We start from the raw sequence: 19335 nt of genomic DNA on the forward strand, positions 1-19335 counted from the left end.
GGATGTTGACAACTAATTTAATCGCGGAGTAGCCCTCGAAGATGACAGACATGGCATACATGGTGCTCAAGCTGGTTGCTTGCGCCAAGACCGCCAAATACTCATTCGGATCGATGTTCCACCTTGTCAAATCCCTGGAGGAACTCGAATTAGTGTCAGTCATCATTTGTGTTGAATCGCTTACTTCAATTGATGCCACTTCCCTCGTCCCATCAGGCACAAGATCCACAGTTCTGGGATTTCCAAGAATTGTGTTGTTCATCGCTCCTTTTGGGAACATAGCGAAGTGTGGCAAAAATTGGTTGCTGAGGAGAGACAACTGCAGTCTATTGCGATAGAAGTTCAGAGCGGCTTTCTCAGAATGGACTTGCCATTGCCTCCACCGTTTATGGGACCCACGAAGAAGAGCTGGTCGATGAGGAGGAAAAATCCCAACATGATATCGATGAAGCTGTCAAATCCTTGGAATTTGAGCCTTTGGATCCTCTGACACTCGGAAGTTTCCCATTAGTTGCTGCGCGTGTCAAAAAGTTGTTGGGAAACCGTGCCAACAACACTCATGCTTACACAAATGCATTGCCCGCCATTGTAGGTACACTCCCCTTCAGGTGGAGCAGCTAATAGCGTATTGCACCACTTCAGGGATGTCAGAACCCTACTCGCGCGGATCGACGACTTTTCCGGCGCCAAATCATTAACATGGAACGCCACGGGCTTATTGAACGAGTGTTTGTGCCGTCAAAAATGGCTCGAAATAAGATGATCATTTGCATTCGCCCCACCGTAGGTGGGCAACGTGTCCAGGGAATATCCCATAAAGGTGAGAAATGCGGTGTCACAGGGGACCCTGACATATCACATAATTCTAGTGAGGAGACGTTGGCGAAGTGGAATGTCACTATTCATCGCCAGCTAACTGAAATTGCAGATATTTTATCCCAACGTGGTAAGACACACAATGTACGACCTGTCTCACCCTTTGCTCTCTCTCGCGGGCTAACAACCTACTAGGAAATGACAGCGCTCCTCAGTCAGTTCGATGTGTGGACAATCGAACATCTCATGAAGAAGAATGAGGAACATCCAGTGCCCCATCATCTCCGCCATTTCGCTATCATCTCCGAAGCTATGCATTATGGGCGCGAATGCCACATGGAATACTGGACAAAATCGGTTCTTCAGCGCTCACAACTTGATCCAAATGCTGTCACTGAGAAACTCGGAAATATTTTGGCTGAGGACTTGTCTGACGTGGCAAGTTTTGGAGAATTCCTCGAAGAAGAATTTTACGATGGGGATGTTGACACCCTGGCAAAATATGTCAACAATTTCTGTCGCCCCACAATGAAGCGAGATCGTAGGACCAGTCTTAAAGCAGATGGGATTCCTCGTAATCGGAATCCAATACTACCTGATGGGACTGTCAAGAAAGGCTGCCCACGAAAGGAGTGGAGTGTGCCAGAGAAGAAGACTAACGCTATTCGAAATATTCCATCAGTGGCACAAAGAAACATGGCAGGCCACCAAAGGACAGGAATTTGGCGCAGGATCCTCAGAGCCCACCTGCCGCTACGCATGAAACAACACAAGGCGGAGATCTAACCTTAGGTCGATCCAGAGAGGGTACTTCCAATAATGGAAATTCTGTCAATTCGAGGTTAATTGGTGGTGGCTTACCCGAACAATCGATTCTAATCAATGACCAACGTCCTGGGATAATCGAGGATCCTATGTTGAAATCAGTGTGTATCTCATTTAGTTCTCGACAGGTGAAGTGTTCAACAGTCATTCACAGACGAGGAAAGCCACAAAGCGTCCTGCGATAGCAGGTTTATCTGAAAAAATCCAACTAAATGTCGTAAGACGACAAATGTTGAATCTGGGGTTTCTCGGCCCCCCCTCAAACGGTGCGTCCCCATCCGCAGATCAGCACAACCCGGGAGCAACCAAAGCGCATTCTCGGAAAGGGATCAGAGGTGAGTCTCCCCAGCAGTCAGCTGTGGCGCCTTCCTGACATGGTTTCAACACCCAGCACCCAGGAATGCCAATCTTACGGCTTTGCGTCGACAGGAAGAACTCCTGACAGTTCTTCAGGATCTTGGAGGGATCGCACATTTGTCGGAGGATCGAATATATGAACAGTTCCAAAAGGTCATCAAAAGGAGGATCGCGGATGGTGTAGTCATGAGTACTCCGGAAGGGATGTCTTTAGATCCGCGGACCCTGAGTAAGACAATGAACAGTCTCAGCGACCGAGGGCCATCTCCTTGCCTCGTGCCCTCTTCCAAGGTCATCCTTCTATTGCGTTCCATATTTGATGGCCAATCTCGTGGAGCGCTTCCTATGTGCTGGCAAAATTGCAGCGCGATTTCCTTTCATCGTGCTTGGATATCAATACTCGTGCGTATGATGAGCCTGATCTTACCTTCTGGAAAGAGATCACTGGGGCACCGCTGGACGCCATCAACTCTTTCATGGAGGAGGGAGGAGCAGAGGAGGTTATGGAACGAAAAACAGCGATTACTCGGTCAGACTAAACCTCGTCGTGAGCTGGATAAGGTCTTGTCCCTGAAGATTGCTGAGGCGAAACAGTGAAGGAGCTGATAACTAAATTCAAGTCTCGCCAAACCATCCGGCCCCTACTTCGAAAAGGTCTGACTCAGAAAAAGGAAGAAAGAAGAGGTGCAAGATCAGATTAATCCAGCATGTCTTACAGTGGCCTCAGTCTCACTCACAGAAGCGAACACTAGTGCAGTTCCTAAGGCTCGATGACGTTTCAGTTGGAACGATGACTTCGACGAGCTTGCTCGAGACGCCGGCGCCATCATCAGAGCTCGCTGGCGCCACCTCTCGAAACCAGTTTGGGGAGCACTCTCAGAGGTATTTCCTACTATCTCTTGTCACAGTGCACATATGCGCGTTTCCAAAGTCCTTGTGGGAGGACATGCTGCGTACGCCAAGAGGCTGGAAGCTCAATGGATGGACCTGTAGTTGAAGTTTCGTGGATCGACAAACCTTCCTGATGACCATCCCGATGACCCCGTAAATTTTGACTCGCTAACGCATGTCGACTTCTTAAGAAGTTACATAGACAAGGGTAAACTGTAGGTTTCGCTGCTGCTCAGTTTGAACCCATTGTTAACCCAGTTCTGGGACGTAGTCGGGCCGGAGTTATTGACCAAGCGACCAAGCTGTTCGGTGCAACACTTCCGAAAAGCATTTGCCCGATTGCCCAGCGGTTCGGATACACGGACGATTCCCAATCTTATGATCCAAAGTTCGATTACTTCCTCACCACCGTTGGAGATGAAAACGCTCTTTGTTCCGACCCATTCGTCATGAGGTCTGCCAGCGATGCCCCTTCTACAGGGGGTCCGAGAATCAGGGGGCTTACTCAGGCAGCAATCAAGGCGAGACTCTGTGAAATGGGGCCGAAACCGATAGATCTGATCCGCAATCTTAGATGACTGTATCCACACCCAAGAACATTTACGATGATAAACTTGCAGTGGCACTCCTACAACAGCTTGGGGATACAGAAGTTGCCGAAGCTAACGAAGTTCTTCGTACAGAAGATTTTTGCACTCTCCAATCATGACCCATCACACCCTAAGCTGGGGCGCGGATACCGTTATCACAACGCGTATGCAATACTTTTCCATTTGTGTGGACAAATTTTTATGTTAGTATAGAATGAGTTCGGCAATTTTTGGTGTATCAGGACGCCATCGTGTTGGAATTGAACTGATGCTTACCTATTGGGTCAGTGAGGACACTCACGATCCGTCCTTCTCTGTATCGCCCAGCGTGTCACCAGCTTACAAGACCTCGGAGTTGCCATCTATAGGGAACCCGACTGGTGCCTTAGGGCATAGCATAACATTTGATGGACGTCAAGCTGCATGTGGGCCTCATCCATGCGTTGACAAGGCTGCTGTGGACTGTGAAAGCCTGCATATTACGCTCTTCGGAAACGTTGTTTGCCAACTCGGAATTATCTGAGGAGCTCCATCAGTATTGGATGCTGTGAGGGATGCAGGAGAAGCTGGAATCTCGAAAGAGAATCTAGTTGTTTGTTTTCTCAATTGCAGGCTCAAGTACAGGTCCCACAAGAATTGGTCGCGAGATGCATGAAAATGCTGACCAGTACTGCGAGACCTCTTGCATTTTGGGCAGGATATTGCCACCCAGCTGTCCTTGTCGTGTCCCAGCACCTTCCCCCTTGGTCCGTTCGGATCCCGAGTCCCATTGTCTGTGACACCTCCGATCCCCCAGGTGGGGTCAACCCAGGGATCGGCGGAAACCAGAATAGGTTCATAAGTGTGTTCCCCCAACGATGGAAGGATATACGTGGGCAAACTCTCCAAAACCAGTGGGATGCAGCGCTAAAGGCAGTGATGAGTCACATCTGGCTCCGACCTGGAGTTTCCGAGACATAGCGACTCGTCACCGTACCATACCCCTCTATATGAATTGGACCATGGGATCGATCACAGCCGTTGCAATTAAACGACCTCGCTCACCATTGGGTGATGTAGATTCGCGCTGTGAAACTGGTATGTCCCTGAGTCTGATTTTCATTGTTTCTCTTTTCTTAATCCCTATGCTCTTAAGGAGAAAACCAACGAGAACAGGGAACAGTGTATGGATGACGATATCGGATATGGGTCAGATTCTGACACGGTAAGATAGTCCAATTCACATATGTGCATTTCAACTTGACACTCATTACACCGATGACACCCCCTCCCGTTCCACCTCACATTCACATCCTCACAACAGCAACTAGATTCACATGAAGCGATACTTTGCATGATCCGTGACTATCACCTCACAGCTGATATCTTAGCTGAGCAACTGTAAGCGATAAGCGTACAGAACCGTATATAAGCTAGAACCTTTGTAGATAGAAAAGACAGAGATCTTGTATTTTACACCCTCTAGTGTAATATCGAGCAGGTTTCCGCGTGTCCGTGAGTGCAATGATCCACTTGCCCGGCAATGACCCTTTTCTTCTCCAGAAGGCAAGGTTCTGCCCAGCAGTATTGCCACGCCGGCATAGCATTCGAGAGAAGTGCACCTTCGGAAAGAGGGGAACCAACAAAATTCGCTGCTGACCAGAAAAAGCAACCACCTGTATTCTCTTTTGATCGCCTGCCATCGGTCACCTCGACAATACCCATCACACTATATTGCAAACAACAACTTCGTTTTCTTCTCTACCATGCCGGTGAGCTTCTAGGTTTGTTCCCGAGATGTGGGCCCTAGTTCATGTTGCAGGTCTCCATATTGGCTTTGCGGGAGCCGTATAGATGAAGATTCCGCCTTACCTGGGCACTAGGAGACTTATCCTCCAGTGCTCCTTTAAAGATCATCCAGGTCCGCGTTGGTTGAAAAACGATGCATGCAATTTACATCCAGGCCCTCCTTTGTAGTTATGAGGGCCCACCCTTCTCTTGTTCAATGGACCCGCTCTTTTCGTGTCCTATTAATAACGCACCCTTACATGTAGATAAGTTTCGACCTGACTATTCAACCCGGGAATGATGTATTTGGACCGAGGCATCGCAACAATTAACGCAACGTCGCGACGATCGTTCGCTGACATGTCCCATTCGAAGCGATATTCAGGGTATTTTCCCCTTAGCTTAATGAGCGAACAAAGGCTCCATCGATCCTGACTCCGGCGGTGTTCAGAACATCTCTTGGACGTCTCTTGGCCGTTATGTGGTTGTACGGAATAGGTGTACAGCGGTTTGAATTTTGATTGTCGCGTGATGCAAAATTGTTTCCGCTGAACTTCAGCGGCTGCAAGGGTACGCCAAACTTCCTGACCGAATATCTCTTCAACCACATCAGTTATTGACAAACGGATTGTTGCGCTGTAACATACACGTCTGTATCTATCTTCTATCTGAAGCGATTGTTAATACCTTTTAAAATGGATTGTCCAATTATCCCCACCTTCCTGACCGATTTTCTCAACAACGGCTGGGAGAAATTGTCCCAAATTTGGTCCCCAAGGAGGTTGGGTGAATATCTAAGTGCTATTTTTTTTTCAAAGTGCTGTGCTTAAATTTGAAAAATTCGCTATTGAGAGTGTGCAACAGCAACGGAAATCACATACATAAACCCAATTGCATGCCCACAAGGTCCCTTGATAGACCTCAGAGGACACATACGGACTCGTAGCTGCCACCCCCTGCAAAGAAATGCGTGGAAGTCTGAGCTTGGCAAGTCGCCGACAGGACAAGTCCGGGCAGCCCCGAACTCGTCATCCTTTTTTTGCGCTTCACTTTCTAGGCTGTATATGCCAGGAAAAACCAAGCCTCAACAACAGAAACTTTCTCGCTTAGCCACTTTGAACTCTAAAAATACATCCATGCAAGATCCAAAGCAGCCCGCATATGATTTGGATGTGACACTCGGCAGCATTTCATCTCAACCACCACACACTCGCCCTCGCCCTTGCCCTCGCCCTCGCGCTCAAAAACAGCCACAACAGGTCACCAGCCACCTAGCTGAGACAGAGCACCAGGGAGCACTTGGTCTCCTTGTCCTTGCAGCACAACAGTCGGCAGCGGGAATCGATAATGCGGAAGCCAGTCACCAACTAGCCAACATGTTGCCTTCCTATCCCAGAAGGAACCGCAGCCACAAAGATGCCGACATTGGAATACATAGTCAGGAGATTGTTAATGGTCAGAGTGGTAGGCACTCTTTGTAGGCATTAGACTGGATAACCTCATTTTGCGCTATTTTAGAGAACTCCGTGGTGCACGCAAACGAAGCAACATCCGGAGGTGATTATCAGTGTCCAGTGAACCAGGGACAGGCCGAAATAGCAGGAGGAAGGCACCAGAATGCTATCAATGTGCCAAAAGTACTGTACAAAGTTGAAACAGAAGGTGGTGACTGGCGAGGCGTCCGACTTCCTTTGTCACTGCCTTTTCCACAGTGGCAACAGGAGGTCACAATGGCTTCACGGGTAGCCACCTTCATCCCAGAATTCAAATGGAAAACTAGCGCCACGGGAAAGGGCACGCTACTATGCAATAAAGATGATTACCTACTCATGATTGAAAGTGTGCAAGCCGAGGGCACAAAGAAAGCCAACATCATAGTATTTATCGAAATTCGGAATCTAGTGAGTGTATGCTCAATGTTCAATGCACCTCTAGCTAATTCTGCCACGACAATTAGCCTAGATCCGATAATGAAAAGCCAAAAAAATCCAAAGCCACTGGCACAAAGGCATCACGGGTTCCAAGCAAAACGCAGAGTAAAAAGCGGCAAGCAAAGGAGTCCAGTGGGAGCTCATCTTCTGATTCGGAGGATGGAGATGATAAGGGCTCCAATGAGGGTGAAATTGAGGGAGATTCTGAAAGGCAAAGCCGCAAAAAGCCGCGTCTCTCAGTCTCAAGCAACACAATCAAGCACTATACCCAAGCGTTGCTCAGCAACGCGGTAATGTGCTCTGTCCATCAGAAACCTTGTTCAATCCTACCATCTGGGGTACATGTCCCTCTTGAGGAGGTTACGCTAAAGGGGTGGGCGCTAGCAATAGTAAGAGCTCAAGATTCCCGCAACTATACTGCCACTGAATGACCATGTGACAAGGCTAAGGGTGAACAGGGTGTTGACCTAAATAACCCTCCCCAATCTCTCAGTATTCAGTATGGGATCAGCATCCCACCTACTGCTGGGAAGCGCCAGCGGAATACCACCACACAACTTACAGGGGCCTCATTCGGAGGCAATGTGATGCCGACATCAGCAAAAGTCCGTTATGCTCCGGAGCATCAAGAGTGGCTGGAGCATGTGGGAGACAAAACAGCAGATTGGGCACTCCTGGAGCCAATAGTGTTCTCCTGGGAGGGGGTTCAGGAGCAGCTGGGAGTGGTGAGGAGTATGTAATGTGCCAGGAGCAGTGGGAGGAAAATTTTGGTCTCTAAAAAGTTGAAAAAAAAAATTTAGGGAAAAATCAACAAAAAATTCAGGAACTATAGTGCCTTTAGGGTGCTTTCAGGACATATAATTATTTGCAAAATTGAGGAAGAAATGATGGAGAAAAATGGAAAATACTTTCGGAGACCCGAGAAATAATGAGAACTGAATTGACAGGAAAGTCTGAAAATTGAATAGGAAAGTGAGGGGAAGCCTTGTAAGCATTGTTATTTTCTGCTGTTCTGATTTTTCCTGATTATTCTTGGTCTCACTCCCAGCTGCTCCTGGACCCTCCCAGGAGCTTTCAGGAGCTTCCAGGAGTATTGAGGAGCAGTGTCATATCCATACAATCCCGACCTCTGCTCCAGGCTCCCGGAACTCTGAACCTGACTTCCGGAGCCCTACTTCCCTTCTGTCACCTCCTCCTTGCCGACTCCCAAGAGGTTATCCCACCTCCGGCTCCAACACCACCTTCGGTCTGACTCCGGAACATTCCGGGTCCGACCCCAACCTCGACACCTTCCAGATGAGTACGCAAAACCTATGCTCCCAACTCCAGACCTCCACTCCGGAATCCCGTTTGCGTCTCCATCTCTGGAACCTCTGGTCTTAGCTCCGACCTCGGACTTTGACCCCACCTCCGCTTATACCCATTGTATTGGTTAGCTCATTCCATTTAATTACGTTTGCCAATATTCCGGAGGTTAACTTCCGAGTTCGGACTTTCCGGACTTACTCCGGACCTTGCAACTATTGCATTGTCCATTTCAATTCCACTATTCTCCCTCATTCCTATTTGGGCTGCTGCTTCCTTCTATTCAGTCAGCTAGCCATTCCCGACTCCCATCCTCCTTCCTTCCTCCCCGGGCCCCGGCCCCTCATTCCTCCTTTGAGAAACACCATTGAGTCAAACCCTTGACCCTTGGTGTTGTTCCTCTTTCCATCTCCCTTTGTCTCCTTTCGTCCTACCCTTGTTCCTTTTGATTCCGGACCCCTCCTTATATACAATGTACCTAGTAACTTGTAACCTCTGTCATATCCATCCCCGGCCATCGACTTCCGGTCCCTCCGATTCCTCCGTTCCAACTCCGCTCCTCCCTCACTAACCTCGGAGCCCCCGTTATTCCGCAATCCTCTCGGTACCCCTCGATGGTCACCACCCCCCCATTCCAATTTATTACCTACACCTCCCTAAGTACGGAGCCCCGAAGACTTCCGGACAGCTCCGATGTCCGCTAGCGCACCCCTGCCTCCGCTGAGCAATACACTCGCCTGCCCTGCAGAGTCCACCTTCGGGCTTATCCCTCCTTTCCGTTTCTGGGTTATCGCCTGCCTTTCCGCTAACCCCGTGAACCGACTCGTCGGTAATATTCAGTCGGCTAATGGTTAAACCCCGTTAGCTCCGCTCCGTTCGGCTCCGCCAATTGCGGAACCGTCTCCGCTGTAACCATATATATATCCCACTTGTACATAGGTTACGCCCCAGTAGAAAAATCAACTAGAGTTCCCCCCTAGGTTCTAATTGCCAGTCAGTAAGTTAGGGCACGGACGTGTCACTAGGCACAGCGCTCCTGGCAGAAGTCGCTGAGGCCGAAGCCCTCCGTTACGGAGACATTCTTTCGTCTCAAGTCTGGTCTCTGACAACCTCAGTCTGAAATCGACATGAATTCCCCCCAAGAGACTTTCCCTCTGCTAGATCCGAAATTAGGGACCCCTAGGACAACCAGCAATGGCACAGCGCTCCGCCTGAGTCACTGAGGCCGAGGTCCTTCCACGCTAAGTCTCCGATTCCATTCCGGAGTCGTCCGAATCCGCCCATTCTAACAAGCAGCTGGGAATGAGACCAAGAAGAATCGGGAAAAATCAGAACAGCAGAAAATAACAATGCTACAAGGCTTCCCCTCACTTTCCTATTCAATTTTCAGACTTTCCCATCAATTCAGTTCTTGGGTCTCCAAAAGTATTTTCCATTAGCTGCTCCTGGACCCTCCCGGGAGCTTCCAGGAGTATCCAGGAGTATCCAGTAGCAGCTGGGAGTGAGACCAAGAACAATCAGGAAAAATTAGAACAGCAGAAAATAACAATGCTACAAGGCTTCCCCTCACTTCCCTATTCAATTTTCAGACTTTCCCATCAATTCAGTTCTCATTATTTCTCAGGTCTCCGAAAGTATTTTCCATTTTTCTCCATCATTTCTTCCTTGATTTTGCAAATAATTATATATCCTGAAAGCACTTCAAAGGCACTACAGTTCCTGAATTTTTTTGATTTTTTCCCTAATTATTTTTTTCAACTTTTTAGAAGTCCCTATTTTTCAAAATTTCCTCATTTCCCTCTATATCCCCCCCTCATTCCCCCCCTCATTCCCCCCCTCATTCCCCCCCTCATTCCCCCCCTCATTCCCCCCCTCATTCCCCCCCTCATTCTCCCCCTCATTCTCCCCCTCATTCTCCCCTCATTCCCCCCCTCATTCTCCCCTCATTCTCCCCCTCATTCTCCCCTCATTCTCCCCCTCATTTCCCCCTCATTTCCCCCCCTCATTCTCCCCCCCTCATTCTCCCCCATATTCTGCCAGCCCAAAAGTGATTAAGTTGCCAGATTAATCATATATCAGGCCATAAATTTTGATTGTGTATTGGTGAGTCTCAGTGTCCTTGATATAGTATAGTGTTTGATCTAAGTGTTAAGCAGTGTCTTGTTGTGTTAGTCTTGTGGTAGGAGGTATTCATGGGGGATCTTCCCTCTTTTTTTTTCCTTTTCATTTTCAAATGCTCCAGGAGCTCCCAGAAGCTTCTCACCCCTATACACTTTGAAGCATTTAAATTGTATTTACTGGATATGTTTGTGCACAAAGCAATGCTCCAGGCCCTCCTGGGAGTGCCCTGGAGTACCTAGCCAACTCCGGAGGAAATGGGCTGTTCCTGGACTGGCCAATCTCCTCCTGATTCTCCCAGTGCTCTCGATACTCCGGAGCACTCAGGAGCATAACAATTTTTTGCTGATGGATGCCAAATCCCATGGCTATGGGAATGCACCCTGGTTTCTATTATTCATCTCACATGCCGGTTCCACCATTTATGGGACCTCCACCATTCCAATATGGCACAGTACCGTCATATCCCCACTCCTACAATGACCAATATAGCACCCGCCCACCTAATCACCCTAGATTTATTGAGCACGACAACAGCTATCGTCGCCGCAACCCCGAACATGACTACCCAGCACCCCAGCACCAAGATCACCATGCAACCACTACCAACCCAAGTAGTGATGGACCGGATATCCCTGCATCCCAATTCCCTGCTCTCGAGGAATGGCTGACTCAGCTTGATTCAGATAGGCATAAGTTCCCTCAAACACGCAACTTTCAACGGTATATTCTTCCCCTTGATGACATCGGAATTGACCGACTTGATGTGCTATTCGAGTCATGCAAAGAAAACCGGGCAGAGGGCCTGGTGAAGCTAGGTCTTGGCATCCCATTTGGGCATGCCGTAGAACTCTACAATGCAATGGAGAAGGAGATAAAACACATTCGGAAGAGATCTTATATGTGAATTATCCTTCATATCCAGTAGACATCACTATATACGATACATATTTGTTAGTTTTTAGTGACACGTCAGTGATTTCTAAATGCATATAGAGGGGATATTATGGTGGCAACCAGTACCCGGCATTTTCGAACCATCCGGCAGCATCAACTGAGGTTACTTGGAAATATAAGTGACATAGGAGTCGTATGGTCTCCTCATCACTCCTACTCATCATTTCCCGCACCAACTCACCATTGTGGCGAATTTTTGATTTGAAATCTGAGAAGGATTCTTCAATTGGATTGAAATCCGGCGAGTAAGGTGGAAGGAATACCATGCGGCATCCCCTGAGGTAGCAATAAGATGATATGGTCATAATTATCATGACGAGGGACATACCGATCTTCAACCAATTGTCTGATAGAGTCATGCTTGTGGATTGAGCAATTATCAAGAACAATGACAGAGTTTGGGCCTGGGAATGGTTGCATTTCATCCAACAGACGACGGATGAATCGGCGAAAATGGCAGGTGTTGTATGATCCAAGTCGTGCCTCGACCCAGAGTGGTCCATCAAGAGAAAGTGCCGGAAGGACTGAAAACCTGGAAATTTAAAGTAAGAGCCTAGATAATTTGATTCTGCATGGGCATAAATACCTTTTCCCTCGCACACGACTAGCCCGGATGTCAGCCCGTTGTCCCTTCCTTGCCCATCCACGGAGTCGATGTGTGGTGCGTTTGTCCACCGAAGTCTCATCAACAAAGACTAATTGCTCAGGACAATACCTGCGAGCAATTAGTCGGCGATATGTCTCCCGCTTTTTGGCGTCACGCTCCGCAGCAACACGGTGGCACTGGATAAATATGTATAACACAAGCTTCAGATAGTAAGGTCAATTATTTCCACACCTTTTTCAGAGTATATCCCTCGCGTTTGAGTGACCTCCATAGGCCGGATATAGATATATACTTACAACAATTGTCGATTAGTTTTTGTTGAATTTCTGTCAGATAGAGGTCCGGGCGCCCAGTGAGCAAACCATGAAGATACTGTACAGAATAGTCAATAAAGACGATATTACGATACCAAGGATGATCGCACCTGCATATCCTGAGACTCTAGTGTCCGTGATTGAGAGCGCTTGGGTGCAGTGCAGAAGTTTCCTTGCCGAGCATATGCCCTGCTCCAACGCTGAACAGACCTCAGGCTAGCACCAGAGATGAAGTTGACGACGGGGTAGGGAAAGTAGGCAGCCATCCTCAATATAATGGCCTTCGCATCATCACTGTAGTAAATAGGTGCCATGACACAAGTACAACGGATGAGTTCGGAACAAGCCGAGTGAGCTGTCCAAACTTCCGCGCGCACTCTCAATAGCGAATTTTTCAAATTTAAGCACAGCACTTCGAAAAAAAAAAATAGCACTTAGATATTCACCCAACCTCTTTGGGGACCAAATTTGGGACGATTTCTCCTAGCCGTTGTTGAGAAAATCGGTCAGGAAGGTGGGGATAATTGGATAATCCATTTTAAAAGGTATTAACAATCGCTTCAGATAGAAGATAGATACAGACGTGTATGTTACAGCGCAACAATCCGTTTGTCAATAACTGATGTGGTTGAAGAGATATTCGGTCAGGAAGTTTGGCGTACCCTTGCAGCCGCTGAAGTTCAGCGGAAACAATTTTGCATCACGCGACAATCAAAATTCAAACCGCTGTATGTACGGAGTTGGCCGGATTTGTTGGTTTTTGTTGTTTCCGACAACATACCTCCACTCAATGAGTGTACCTCAAGAAGAGAATGAGGGGAGCACCACCAATACCGCCAAAGGGATTCAGAAAACTCCCATTCGTGGTGGATCAAGACCCAGCTCGAGTTCGGCCAGTCAATCTCGTTTGCTGACTGGAACTTTGAAATCCTATCGGTGTGACATCCCTCTTTCGTTTTGCCTCTCTGGTGATAACACGACGTCAGGGCGGAAGAAATGGAAGAGCCCATCCGTGTCGACTTGGAGAGTGCCCAGAAATGCAAGGCGGTTGACATGATCGACTTTTTGCTCGCGTTCTGCCTGTCGGGAAAGGGCAAAGCTGTCCCCGCTCGTGATGAGCGGGTGCTGTTATCTGCCTTTGAGAAGGTGAAGGAACTAGCAAATCAGGAAGGGACCACCCTAAGGACTGAGCTCTCTAAGTTGTAAGTGCGGCCATGACTCCCTAGGCGCGGGACTAACTCACTGTAAGCCTCAAAGCTGGGACAGAGGCAGAAATGTACGATCCATTCGTAATCGCCTCTAACTATGCCCTAGATCAACTTTCGAAAGTCGATATCCAAGGGTTGCCTCAGTACTCTGCCGACAAACAGATCGTCTTCGTTTGTAACCACAACCACATGGTGAAGTCCCTCGATCTTAACCGGGATTGCCGGACTAGACCAGATATCGTCCTACTTCAATGGGAATCCTTTAGAAACCTAGCCTGCAATGCTTCCGATACATACTCCTGCACTTACGGGACGCAGATGTGTACCGCGGGCTCCAAAAACCTGGAGCTGGCATGGAAAAAGGTCCGATCAACGGTAGAAGTGAAATTTGACAGATTACCGAAGCAAGTTAGCCCGATGAGGCCATACAACAACAACTTTAAAGACCTCAAAGAATCAGAGTTGTGTTCCTCGTTCGATAATGACGTCTCATCTACTGGGTTTATCCGACAGGTGCAACCTGAGCTCAAATGCGAGTGCGCACCTCTCAGAAGCGATCTGTTACTTATTTTCCTGGGCAGATGGCTCCAGGGGATCGGATAGGGTGGCCGCGAGGAAGGGCCCAGTCACGTCGGAACATATCTCAGAATGGGCGTACTCTCGCATGAAGCGCAAGACAGAAGCGCTCAATGACCACAATACGACCAAACGATCCAAGACTGGGGGTGCTGCTGCAGGGAGTTCCGAACGTCCGGCGGTTCCGCAGAAGCATCCAGTCCACATTCAGAATGGGATCTACGCTGCAGAGAGGCTCTCCTGCTCCTTTGACATCACTCACGCTATCAACTTCATTTTACAAGGCGAGATTCAGCCCCGTAAATCCCGTCAAGTATAACTCAGGCTGTAATGTTTTAGGGAGCAAAATATACATTACATGGTCGGACAGGCAGAGTGTTATTCGAACGGGGGGCTTCGACATCACCAATGACCTGCCTCACTTCCTTCTGGTCCTACTCATTATGCAAAGGTTCGATCTGGCCCGCTGGGGTTTTTTCACTGCGTTCGAGGGGTCGAGTATCTACCCCGAACGAGGGCCCAAGGATTCAGTCTTCTTCAAAGCCACCTTCATCCGGGATGCTACGATTCATATCTTTCCTGATGATGATCTTATCTATGGTGGGGTCAATCTGACGGGCCGTTCGACCGTTGTAGCTGGGGCCAGGAAGGCTGACGGTTCGAATCCGAATACTTCTGTGGATATTCGAGAAGCCAACAACCTGGTCACCAAGGCTTCCTGGCCAGAGGAATCGCGGGCTAGTGAGGTGAAGATCATCGAGCGGGCGATGCAAATCGGTAAAACCAACAGCCTAGTGGAGGATCACATCCCCACGATGCATGGCAACATAGACCCTCCGTATGTAACATGTTCGACAAGGTTCATCCGGGAGTTTCTGAAGCTAGACACGACTGGGGAGCGACTGCTTCGCCTCATCATTCTCGACCGTTTGGGGGAGCTCAAGCATCTAGATGAGGAAGACGTGCTAATCGCATATTTGGACTGTTTCTTCTGTATGTTGTGTTTCCATTTTTTTGTGCTGTCCCTCAGCATTCAATCGCGGCAGGTCATTGGGGATTGTGGGAAGGGGATGTTTGCCATGGAGATATCAGCACAGGGAACCTGATGTATAAGCCAGGTACGAACCGTGGAGTTCTTATCGACTTCGACCTTGCACGATTGGACAAACAGAAGGGACCGAGTGGGAAGGACAACACTGGAACTATGCCGTTCATGGCCCTGGACCTCCTCAGTGTAGAAGCACTCAAGGGCTCGGTTCCACGTCTGTACCGACACGATTCGGAGTCTTTTGCATGGTGTCTCATTTACATCTGCATCTGCATGGATAAAGGAGATGATGGTAAAATTCTCACCATCAGTCCTCATCCTTTGTCATCATGGTTCAAGGACCCAGGTAACTGCTGTCATTCTAAGACTGCAACAGAAACGGCAACCCTTCTTGCAAGGGCTCCCCTTCACCAACGGTACACAGATTTTGCTGCAGAGTTACACGATTACTGGGTTCAGCGGTTCAATCGCCAAACACGGTTCAATCGCCAAATGGCTAAGAAATCAGTCCTGTTTGATCATGATCCATTCAAGGAGGATTTATCTGAAGACGTCCCGGAAGTTTTGTTGGCCAAGGATAGCAAAGCCACTCCGGAAGAGTACAAAGAACCCTCGGATTTGAAGTCATTCAGGGAAGTCTGTCTGCTAATCCCTCCACACCGCCATGTCATTCCGAAGTCCAAGGGAAAGATATTTGCTGGAATAATGGGACTCGTGGCTAATCGGTACCTGAACTAGCTCTATTTATATGTAATAATATTCAATGCCCATTGTTGCCGGGATTGTCCCATTTGATGGGAACTCGTGTGGCCATGTGATGTTACTTTGCTTGCAAGGTCACTTTCCAATGTCTCCTATCTAATCACAGTGGGTATTATGAATCATAATACTTGTGCCATGGCGATTTTTTGGTATCATAAAAAAGAGAAAAATCACACCTTTCCAACGGTGTAACGGGAATGGAAGTCCGGTAAACGGTTCAGGAGTTATGGCCAATTCATTGTCGTGCCCTATCGTGCCATTGGCCAGTACTCGGCCAGTTCTCAATATTATGGAATATAAACGAGTGTCCAAAGGCCGTATGGATCTCCTCTACAAGATGCAAAAAACCCCGAGTGAATAGCTGCCACGGTTACTGAGTTATTGAGGAAACAAAGTTGTGCCCTGAGTTTTAGTGTTTGAGCTCAAGTTGAGAATCGATTCATTTGGGGTGTATAGCATATCAAAAGGTAGGTATTGAAAATCTATACACGATGCAGAAACCCCTGAGTGAAACGGGTCACTCGTTGTGAAGTTATTCAAGAAATAAAGTTCAAACATGGGACCAAGGGCACTGTCATATCCATGCATACCCGACCCCGACCCGACTTCCGGACCTCCACCCTCTTCACCTCCGGAGTCATAACCTACCGTTGCCGTTCCGATACTCACCTTCGGTCCTGGCAAACACACCTCCCCCTTACCTCTCCGACCCTATCTCCGTCCGCTCCGATATTCATCCCGGACCGAACATCGCCCCACTCACCACCCTCCTACGCTTCCCCCGTCCACTCCGATACTCACCTTCGGACCTGACTACTCTCCTTTCCGCCACTCCTTCTCCCCTTACCTGTCCCCTCTCTCCTCCCTCCGTTACTCCTCCGCCACCCTTCCGCCAAGTTACGACCTTCCACCGCTGTCCCGTACTTCGCACTCAGACACCGCTCGTACCTTACTCCGAGCCTCCGTCATAGTCCCTACCTCAGACTTTGACTCCACCTCGGCCTTAGTCCATTGCATTGGTGACCTCATACTATGTAAACACCATTGCCAATATTCCTCGGACTTCCAACCCCGCCTCCGTAACCTCCGTAAGCTCCGCAACCCCCGAGCTTCGCGGACCGCCTTCGGCACTCTCGCCGCCTGTAATGTATTTCTCGCATTTTCCCTTCATCCCTATTTGGACTACTGCTTCTTTCTATTCTAGCCAGTTAGTCATCATCCCCACTTCCCCTCATCCTCCTGCCCCTCTGGGCCTCACCCTCTCTACCTCCTTTCAGACGTATCACAGGTCTTGCCCTATGACCTTCGGTACCGCTCCGCCCCCTCTACCCTTTGTTCCCGTTCGGACGTCTTCGTTCCGATTCGGTCACCCTTTGTTCTCTTTGTGCTTTTGCCCCTTCCATTATATATATCGGCGCTTGTACATACTCGTTTTGGTTTTAGTCCGAAATCGACCTGAAATGCCCCCTAGAGACTGCCTGCTCACCTACTGTGAAATTAAGGACCAAATGGACAAACAGCAATGGCACAGCGCTCCGCTTGAGTCGCTGAGGCCAAGGTCCCTCCACGCTAAGTCTCCGATTCCACTCTGGAGTCGTCCGTTTCCGCCCATTCTAACAGGCACGAGTGGAGGGCACAAGTGTATTTATTGAATAGCTCGAGAACAAGAGCAGCTATTGACTCAGGGTCTTTTGCATCCGGTGGAGAATATCAATACGGCCTTTGGAACATCAACGGCGCCTGATAATATGGAGAAATGGGGGAGAAAACAGCAATGGCACAAGTAGGGCACGATTTGTCAGGGTTCACGCATTAGTTTGCGATAAGAGAGTCCCGAAAACCTAGTTGTTGATACAGCTGAGGTTCTACCCTTCAGCGAACATAGAGTTTATATACACAGGTGATGACATAAGCAGTCACATGCAAGAGAGAGATAACTGGAAGCTAAGTCAGCTATCGGTAGACAACGAAACAGAATAGGAACAAAGGGGGTGTTTGGATATGGGGGCGGCGGTGACATGCGGGAATGTGATGATGTACGATATAATAGGGGATATGCGGCTACATGCGGGTGCAGCTACATATGATATCGAATAGGGGTATCAGGCGACCACTTACATATTGTCCCCTGATGTCAGAGACCAGATTCGAGACGAGGGAGTGTCTCCGTAGCGGAGGGCTTTGGCCTCAGCGACTTCTGCCAAGAGCGCTGTGCCTAGTGACACGTCCGTGCCCTAACTTACTGACTGGCAATCAGAACCGAAGGGGGGGTAACTCTAGTTGATTTTACTACTGGGGTGTAACCTATGTACAAGTGGGATATATATATATGGTTACAGCAGAGACGGTTCCACAATTGGCGGAGCCGAACGGAGCGGAGCTAACGGGGTTTAGACATTAGCCGACTGAATATTACCGATGAGTCGGTTCGCGGGGTTAGCGGAAAGGCAGGCAATAACCCAGAAACGGAAAGGAGGGATAGGCCCGAAGGTGGGCTCTGCAGGGCAGGCGAGTGTATTGCCCAGCGGAGGTGGGGGTGCGCTAGCGGACGTCGGAGCTGTCCGGAAGTCTTCGGGGCTCCATACTTAGGGAGGCGTAGGTAATAAATTGAAATGAGGGGGTGGTGACCATCGAGGGGTACCGAGAGGATTGCGGAATATGGGGGCTCCGAGGTTAGTGAGGGAGGAGCAGAGTTAGACCGGAGGGATCGGAGGAACCGGAAGTTGATGGCCGGGGATGGATATGACACCTGACACGATTGACTTGTGCCGAATCATGCCATGGACCATTATTCATCCATTTGTTGGTATTATCAGGCATTGATGAATGTCCAAAGGCTGTATAGATGTCCTCTACAAGATGCAACAAACCCAGAGTGATTAGCTGCCCTGGTTACCAAGCTATCAAGGAAAGAAAATAGTGTGCCAAGTCGTGCCCTTAATAAATTGATAAGTGGATGAAGAAAATAGGGAAAAATGCGGGGTGTTTTGGAGTGGAATATGGTGAGGAGATAGAATGGGGAGATATTTTATTTGTAATTTTTTGGGGAAGTTTTTTTTTGAGGGTGCACTCAGGTGCAGAGGGTGCAAGTGAGGGTGCATGTGAGGCCCTGGCCCATGTCTATATTCCGCCCACAACATCAGTTGATGTTGTGTTGTGTAATAATTATGTCGCGACGCTAATTTAGCGTCGCAGAAGCTTCTCTATTTATTTGTGCCGAGAATGTATAAGATTGTATATAAACCCTCGGGGTAGCTGTAAAA

At 48.6% G+C, this 19335-nt stretch overlaps 4 protein-coding genes across 4 annotated transcripts; all 4 read left to right on the forward strand.

The window, feature by feature from the left end:
• Positions 1-50: 50 nt before the first annotated feature.
• On the forward strand, positions 51-2595 carry EI90DRAFT_3296714 (uncharacterized protein; the record flags this gene model as incomplete). Its single annotated transcript, XM_039067477.1, has 9 exons — positions 51-154; positions 339-588; positions 643-820; positions 842-960; positions 1012-1448; positions 1499-1742; positions 1796-1976; positions 2033-2400; positions 2437-2595. The coding sequence occupies 9 exons, from the start codon at positions 51-53 to the stop codon at positions 2593-2595; spliced, it is 2040 nt and encodes a 679-aa protein (XP_038907448.1).
• Positions 2596-6293: 3698 nt separating this feature from the next.
• Positions 6294-7608, forward strand: EI90DRAFT_3296716 (uncharacterized protein; the record flags this gene model as incomplete). Its single annotated transcript, XM_039067478.1, has 3 exons — positions 6294-6710; positions 6765-7147; positions 7204-7608. Exons 1-3 carry the CDS (start codon positions 6311-6313, stop codon positions 7606-7608), a joined length of 1188 nt encoding a protein of 395 aa, XP_038907449.1. The 5' UTR covers positions 6294-6310.
• Positions 7609-11006: 3398 nt separating this feature from the next.
• Positions 11007-11507, forward strand: EI90DRAFT_3140807 (uncharacterized protein; the record flags this gene model as incomplete). The annotated part of the gene is made up of 1 exon (XM_039064970.1): positions 11007-11507. The coding sequence occupies one exon, from the start codon at positions 11007-11009 to the stop codon at positions 11505-11507; it is 501 nt and encodes a 166-aa protein (XP_038907450.1).
• A 1283-nt stretch (positions 11508-12790) lies between these two features.
• EI90DRAFT_3296717 (uncharacterized protein) lies at positions 12791-16048 on the forward strand (the record flags this gene model as incomplete). The annotated part of the gene is made up of 8 exons (XM_039067479.1): positions 12791-12828; positions 13075-13206; positions 13274-13414; positions 13465-13680; positions 13728-14222; positions 14278-14561; positions 14602-15255; positions 15309-16048. 8 exons carry the CDS (start codon positions 12791-12793, stop codon positions 16046-16048), a joined length of 2700 nt encoding a protein of 899 aa, XP_038907451.1.
• Between the last annotated feature and the right edge of the window lie 3287 nt (positions 16049-19335).

The sequence above is a fragment of the Cantharellus anzutake genome, assembly GCF_015039405.1.
Source record: "Cantharellus anzutake strain C23 chromosome Unknown EI90scaffold_344, whole genome shotgun sequence".
In the NCBI taxonomy this organism is placed as follows: domain Eukaryota; kingdom Fungi; phylum Basidiomycota; class Agaricomycetes; order Cantharellales; family Hydnaceae; genus Cantharellus; species Cantharellus anzutake.